The sequence below is a fragment of the Nicotiana sylvestris genome, chromosome 5, assembly GCF_000393655.2.
Source record: "Nicotiana sylvestris chromosome 5, ASM39365v2, whole genome shotgun sequence".
NCBI classification, from domain to species: domain Eukaryota; kingdom Viridiplantae; phylum Streptophyta; class Magnoliopsida; order Solanales; family Solanaceae; genus Nicotiana; species Nicotiana sylvestris.
Genome location: NC_091061.1, coordinates 83,688,112 through 83,695,700, shown reverse-complemented (window position 1 = coordinate 83,695,700; position 7,589 = coordinate 83,688,112). Strand labels below are relative to the sequence as shown.

Here is a 7,589-nt window from a genome sequence, read left to right as displayed (position 1 = left end):
AGATCAGTCCTATAATTCATTATCAAAATTCTGGAAGTCTCAAAATCAAATTTCAATCTCGAGAACTAAAAATGGACCTTTGGATCATTACGTGCTTATGCTCAAAACGACAAAAATCTTCCAAAAACTCTTCCAAAACTTATCCGAGCCTCATGTGACCCCGACCAAACATGCCAACACACCCCAAAACATCATTCAAACTTTTTCCAATCAACAAAACACCTCAAACAACATCAAAACCATCAATTCACATCGAATTCAAGCCTAAGTTTTCCAAAAACTTCCGAAACACGCATTTGATCAAAAACCCGACCAAATCACCTCCGAACGACATGACATTTTGCACACACATCCCAAATCACATAATGAAGCTACATCAACTCTCGAAATTCCATTCCGACCCTTGGATCAAAATCTCACCTATCAACCGGAAATCGCTAAAATACTACTTTCGCCAATTCAAGCCAAATTCCACACCGAACCTCCAAAACCAATTCTGATCGCGCTCCTAAGTCATAAATAACCTAATGGAGCTAGACAGATCATAAAAATTCCGATCCGAGATCATTTACACATAAGTCAACTCTTGGTTAAACCTTTCAAATTCAAAGCTTTCAACTGAGACTATTCTTCCAAATTCATTCTAATTAACCTGAAACCCAACACCAATGATTTACATAGGTCATAATACACCACAAGGGGCAAGTAATGCCCAAGAACTGGCGAGCTAAGTTCAAAAGCTCAAAACGACCGGTCGGGTCGTTACAGGAAAGTATTTGGAAGAATAGAGAAAACGATGCCCCGAAGCTTTCAAATACATTATGAGAGATTCAAAATTGAAAACGAAATCTCCTCTCTTCCAGACCACATAAAATTATGCAAATATTACTTTGCAAAAAGAATATCTTTTATTATTAATTAGTCATTTGATATAGAACTAATTGATAAAATCAAATATTTAGTTAAAACGCCTAAAATCAAAGGTTGGATTCCTGAAATCAAAGAGACCAAGAAATCCAGACCAATTAGGACAGAATCAAGAACAGAATCAAACAACTCTCAGAAAGAGTTAAAGAAAAAACTGCTTGGTATGATAGCCAATATTGAGTCAGCAGAACCGACTCAAGTACAGGCCATGTTAGAAGCAGTTTCAAGTTCATCCTCTGCAGAAAGCGGAAAAAACAGAGATATGGAAGATCTAGATGGAATAGTCCAAGCTTATGCCCAGTCTAGCAGATTCCAGTGGGCCGATTCCACTTATTTGGACCGTTAGGCTCGGGAACATTTGGCCCGGGACCGCCCCAGCCCAGGCCCGTTTGGCCCATTTAGGCCCGGGCCCGGACCACAATACAGCCTTACGCCTTGCTCCTATTGTGTCTCTGCCTCCTTAAGTCAAATCTGTGTCAAAAATTGGTCTCCTCCTCTTAAAAAGTAGGGTTGGGCCCAAATAATTATACCTTCTCCTACGCGAAAAAAGATAATTTTTCAGGTCTGGACGCCGCGGCCGCGGTACGGGTGCGGTATTTGGCAAGTGTACTGCCTCAGTCCGCGTCAGGTCCACAGTCTTTTTCTCGATCGCGTTTTTTACCCTGTTTCGTTTGGAATTTGGAAAAATATAAAACATGAAAGTTTTAGCCCTTTTAGTTAGCTTTACAACCATATATAGTGGCGCCCAAATGAATTTCGTAACACAAAGTTATATGCATTTTACTAGATAGTGTACAATATGCCTACTCGATTCTTCGTTTTGTTGCTCTATCATCTGTTGATCCCCGAATACGATTCTGACTTAATTCCTTGGGCTTTTACTCAAACTTCAAAGATCCAAATCACTTGAATTTATTCCATAACATCTACATAGCTCGAAATCACTCCTACAAGGCATAAAACACATAATTAATGCAGGACACTAGCAATTAAAGCTCAAACTCAATTAAAGTGCAGTAAATTTGAGTGTAATAAGCGACTAAAATACGTAATTATAGCCTATCATCATCTATCCTACCACTATTGCAGAATTCAGAGGCACACAAGAACGCCTTATGTACCCAATAACATCACTGGAGGAGAAATGGCCAACATGGTTGGGCAAGTACTAGAAAGTCATAAGATCATCTTCCACGAAGATGAGCTACCACCCGAGCGACTGAATCACAATCGAGCATTGCATATTACGGTGCAATTTGAAGACAAGTTCATTGCGAGGGTCTTGGTTGATGGAGAGTAAAGCCTAAATATTTGTCCATTGGACATTCTGAAAAGGTTGAATAAAGGTTTCCATGAGATACGGGTAGGAATCATGAATGTGAAGGCTTTCAATGGGTCCCAGAAGGCCACGATCGGGGAAATCAACTTTTGCTAGCAGATGGGGCCAACTTGGTTCGACGTCGAATTTTAGGTACTTGACATACCAGCCTCATATAATCTTCTGTTGGGCCAGCCATGGATCCATGCTGCTGGAGCCGTGCCTTTCACACTACATCAAGCCGTGAAGTTTGAATGGAACTGCTAGAAGGTAATCATTCACGGAGATGGAAGTAACCCCATCTACACTAGTCAAATTATCCCGGCCATTGGACATAGAAGAAAGATAGGAAGGAAAACCTATCATCACATTGAACGGGTCAATGCCGTCGAGAAGGATAAGTGGTGGAGTAACAAAATAGAAAGCATACTAGCATGGTCTGGATATGAACCCGACAAAGGGTTGGGAAAGAACCTCCAAGGTATCACCAAACCAATACAACTGAAAAATCATGGTACCACCTTTTGGCTCGGATACCAGCATACATGGCAAAAGTACAATGATTGGTCGCCTCAATAGTGTGGACCGTATTACCCTCTTGAGCAGCCAGTGCCACGTTTGGAACAAGCTTTCCACCAGGCTGACACAATATGGGGGACTGCAGAAGAAGAAGCACTAGCTGGGTTGAAGAATTTGTTCTTGGGGGATGAGGACATGGATTGCGGTGCCATAATTGAGGAGGAGGAGGAAGAAGGCCTCACTATTCAGACTATAGAGAAGGGAGCTGTTCTCATAAACTGGACCGCCATACCATCCTGAGCCCACCGAGTCCCTAGGTAGCTTGGCAGAATTTAATTCTATAAGTCGTTCTAGGCATTTGCGATTTCCCATAATTTTGTTTTAAGTTGTACTTGTTTCAAAATGAATTCTCGATTCATCGAGCCGTACTTTGTCTGGACAATTGTTCAAGTTTTAATCAAATTCATTTGCTCTTTATTATTCACTACTATCTTTACATTTTTTCTTTCTACAACATTATTATTACTTTTCCTGATGAACCAGTGACTGTGACATGTAATGAGGTAACGCAACATGAGAATAGTGATTCAGAGGAAGAAGATGAGATACCCGAGGAAATTGTCAGGGAGGTTGAAAATTTTGAGAATAAGCCTAAGTCCAATCTAGACGAGATCGAAGAAGTAAATTTGGGAGACACCGAGGCCGTCAAGGAGACCCGCATCAACATTCACTTGTCACCAACAGAGAAAGAAGAGTACATTCGATTCCTAAAAGAATATAAGGACATTTTCGCATGGTCATATAATGACATGACCGATTTGAGAACTTCCATAGTGGCTCACAAGTTGCCTACTAATCCCATGTGTCCGCCAGTAAAACAGAAACTCGGAAAGTTCAAACCAGTCATGAGCCTGAAAATCAAGGAGGAAGTTACCAAGCAGATCAAAGCCAAAGTTCTCAGGGTAGTTGAATATCTAACCTGGTTAGCTAACATTGTGCCAGTTCCGAAGAAGGACGGGAAGGTCAGAGTATGTGTTGACTATCGGGGATTTAAATAGAGCAAGTCCTAAGGATGACTTCCCGCTACTGAATATACACATCCTGATCGATAACTGCACCAAGCATGAACTCTAATACTTTGTAGATTGATTCGCGGATTATCACTAGATTTGGATGGATAAAGAAGATGCAGAGAAGACAGCTTTTATCACACCGTAGGGTGTATACTGTTACAAGATGATGTCATTCGGCCTGAAGAACGCTGGGGCCACTTACATGGGAGACATGATAACCATCTTCCATGATATGATACACAAAGAAATAGAGGTGTATGTGGACGATGTCATTATCAAATCCAAGAAGGCCGCAGATCACATAGAGGATCTGAGAAAGTTCTTTGACAGGCTATAGAGGTACAACTTGAAGCTGAACCCCGCAAAATGTGCATTCGGGGTTCCCGCAGGAACATTATTGGGATTCATTGTTAGTCGTCGAGGGATCGAGCTGGATCCATCTAAAGTCAAAGCTATTCAGGAGTTACCACCATCTAAGAGTAAAAAGGATGTGATGAGCTTCCTAGGACGTCTCAACTATATCGGCCGCTTCATAGCACAGTCCACATTAATATGTGAGCCCTTCTTCAAGATGCTAAAAAAAGATGCCGAAACAAGTTGGATCAAGGATTGTCAGAAAGCTTTCGACAAGATCAAGGAGTACCTGTCCACACCACTGGTTCTGGTCCCGCCAGAACCAGGACGACATTTGCTACTCTATCTATCTGTATTAGATAGAGCCTTCGAGTGTGTTTTGGGACAACATGATGAGACAGAAAGGAAGGAGCATGCCATATACTACTTGAGCAAGAAGTTCACACATTACGAAGCACGGTACTCTCTGCTTGAACGCACTTGCTGTGCTTTGATCTGGACAACTCAGAAATTGAGGCATTACTTCTGTGCCTGCACTACATACCTCATATCCAGGATGGATCATCTGAAGTACATATTCTAGAAACCCATGCTGACTGGAAAGTTGGCCAAATGACAGATATTGTTGAGTGAATTTGATATCGTCTACGTAACTTAAAAGGTGGTCAAAGGACAAGCATTGGCAGATCACCTTGCTGAAAATAACGTGGGAGGAGCATACGAACCTTTGAAAAAACATTTTCTTGATGAAGAAGTGTCGTTCGTAAGGGAAGACATTATCGAAGCATACGATGGTTGGAGGATGTTCTTTGATGGAGCTGCAAATTTCAAAGGAGTAGGCATTGGAGCAATTTTGGTATCAAAAACGGGTCAGCGTTATCCAGCATCTACTAAAATCATATTTCCCTGCACCAACAACACGGCAGAATATGAAGTCTGCATACTAGGACTCAACATGGCAGTCGACATGAACATTCAGGAGTTGCTAGTGATCGGTGATTTAGATCTGCTTGTGCACCAGGTACAAGGAGAGTGGGCCACCAAGAATTCCAAGATATTTCCTTATCTGCACCATGTGAAATAACTGAGAAAGAGGTTCACGAAGATAGAATTTAGACATGTGCCCAGAATTCAGAATGAGTTTGCTGATGCATTGGCCACTTTGTCATATATGATACAACATCTAGATAAGAATTACATTGATCCCATTTCGGTGAGGATCCATAATCAGCCGGCATACTGTGCTCATGTTGAAGAAACAATAGATGGAAAGTCGTGGTTCCATGACATCAAAGAGTAATTATCGAAAGGAGAATATCCAGAGCATGCAAACCACACTCAGAAACGTACACTCCGGAGATTGTCCAATCACTTCTTCCACAACGGAGGAAACTTGTACTGGAGAAATCCTGATTTGGGTTTGCTAAGATGTGTCGAAGCAAAGGAAGCTTCTGAGCTACTTAAGGACGTACATGCCGAGACCTGTGGCCCACACATGAATGGTTTCATCTTGGCTAAGAAGATACTCAGAGCCGGTTACTTTTGGATGACCATGGAGACAAATTGCATCTAGTATATCCGCAAATGCTTTCAATGTCAAGTGCATGCCGATATGATAAAAGTGCCACCAAATGAGCTCAATGTAATAAGCTCACCTTAGCCATTCGCCGCCTGGGGAATGGATGTTATTGGTCCAATTGAGCCCACTACTTCAAACGGACACAGATTTATTCTAGTTGCCATTGATTACTTCAAAAAATGGGTAGAGGCCGCATCTTACAAAGATGTAACCAAGAAAGTTGTCGCAGATTTTGTCAAGGGTCATATTGTTTGTCGATTCGGGGTTCCTGAGTCCATTATTACCGACAACGCCGCCAATCTCAACAGTGATCTGATGAAAACTATGTGTGAAACTTTCAAAATCAAGCACAAGAATTCCACAGCCTACATACCTCGGATGAATGGAGCCATAGAAGCCACTAATAAAAACATTAAGAAGATACTAAGGAAAATGGTAGAGAACCATAAACAGTGGCATGAGAAGTTACCCTTTGCTTTGTTGGGATACTGCACTACAGTTCACACATCAACCGGAGCAACTCCTTACATGCTGGTTTATAGTACCGAGGTTGTCATCCCAGCCAAGGTAGAGATTCATTCTTTAAGAATCATACAAGAAGCTGAACTCAGCGATGCAGAAGGAGCCGCTATGAACAATTGTACCTTATAGATGGAAAGAGGATGAACGCAGTGTGTCTCGGCCAACTTTATCAGAACAGAATGTCCAGAGCTTTTAACAAAAGGGTCAAACCAAGACAATTTGCACCAGGTCAGTTGGTGCTAAAGAAGATCATCCCACATCAAGATGAAGCCAAAGGGAAATTCGCACACAACTGGCAGGGTCTGTACATGGTTCACAGGGGCTGACAGGAGGAGCACTCATACTTGTAGAAATGGACGGAGAAATCTAGCCAAAACCAATTAATTCAGACGTAGTCAAAAGATACTATGCCTAGATTATTTCACATTTCTTTTCTGTTGTATTTGAACTACGCTTGACCTGATTCCCGTTTAAGAGGGGATACGTTGGCAGCCTTATGGGTTCGGTCATATCATAATAAAATTTTCATTTCCCCCGAGTTCAGAAACTGGGGCAGAATTTTGAGGAGGGTCCTCAAAATTTCGGAGTAAGTCCAGCCAACGCCAACAAGTGTCAGACGCTCAACAATCAGTTAAGGAAACTAAAACATAATTTTGAGAAGGATTCTCAAAATTCCGAAAAAGACTAAACAAGGCTTATTATCGGTAAACAGTCAAAAGATCATCCACCAAACTGGGGTAGAATTTTGAGGAGGACCCTCAAAATTCTAATATAAGAGAGCTGCAATGCCTTTAAGATGTGTTACAATCACTAGTTCATTTAAAATTACTTGATATATCAATCCGTTTCTAAAATAACTCTATTTTTATCAATGATTGCATATTTTTCAAAAACTCTATTTCCATAACAGTCAGGTGTTACCTAGGGGAACTCGAAAGGGCTTTCAGAATGGAGCAAAACAAGGCCGGCAAATGAAGCATGAACCAACCTCCCCTCACAAAACTTACAATTTTTCTTTGAACGCAGGCACATTTGACGTAACCATAGCATTCGTAAACATGTATACACAAAGAGATCACTATCAATCAGGCTATCAGACACCGAATATATCTCCAGCTAAGACATATACTACTCTTATTTGCTATTTGCTCTCTGCATGAGGCTAATCTCTGCATCTCTATTTGCATGAGTCTAATCTTGACTCCATGAGGCTAATCCCTGCCTCCATACTTGCATGAGTCTAATCTCTGACTCCTTACTTGCATGAGGCTAATCCTTGCCTCCCTATTTGCATGAG

The 7,589-nt window shown here is 41.4% G+C and overlaps 1 protein-coding gene across 1 annotated transcript; it reads left to right on the top strand.

Annotated features, from left to right (window-relative positions):
• Positions 1-3,573: 3,573 nt before the first annotated feature.
• LOC138868903 (uncharacterized) lies at positions 3,574-5,275 on the top strand. Its single transcript, XM_070146482.1, has 2 exons — positions 3,574-3,786; positions 4,853-5,275. The coding sequence occupies exons 1-2, from the start codon at positions 3,574-3,576 to the stop codon at positions 5,273-5,275; spliced, it is 636 nt and encodes a 211-aa protein (XP_070002583.1).
• The last annotated feature ends 2,314 nt before the right edge of the window (positions 5,276-7,589 follow it).

Excerpts from the sequence above, each read along its gene's own strand:
- LOC138868903 (XM_070146482.1), top strand. The coding sequence starts at position 3,574 with ATGACCGATTTGAGAACTTCCATAGTGGCTCACAAGTTGCCTACTAAT. Across the intron at positions 3,787-4,852 it reads TTCCGAAGAAGGACGGGAAG|GTGGTCAAAGGACAAGCATT; the intron begins GTCAGAGTATGT and ends GTAACTTAAAAG.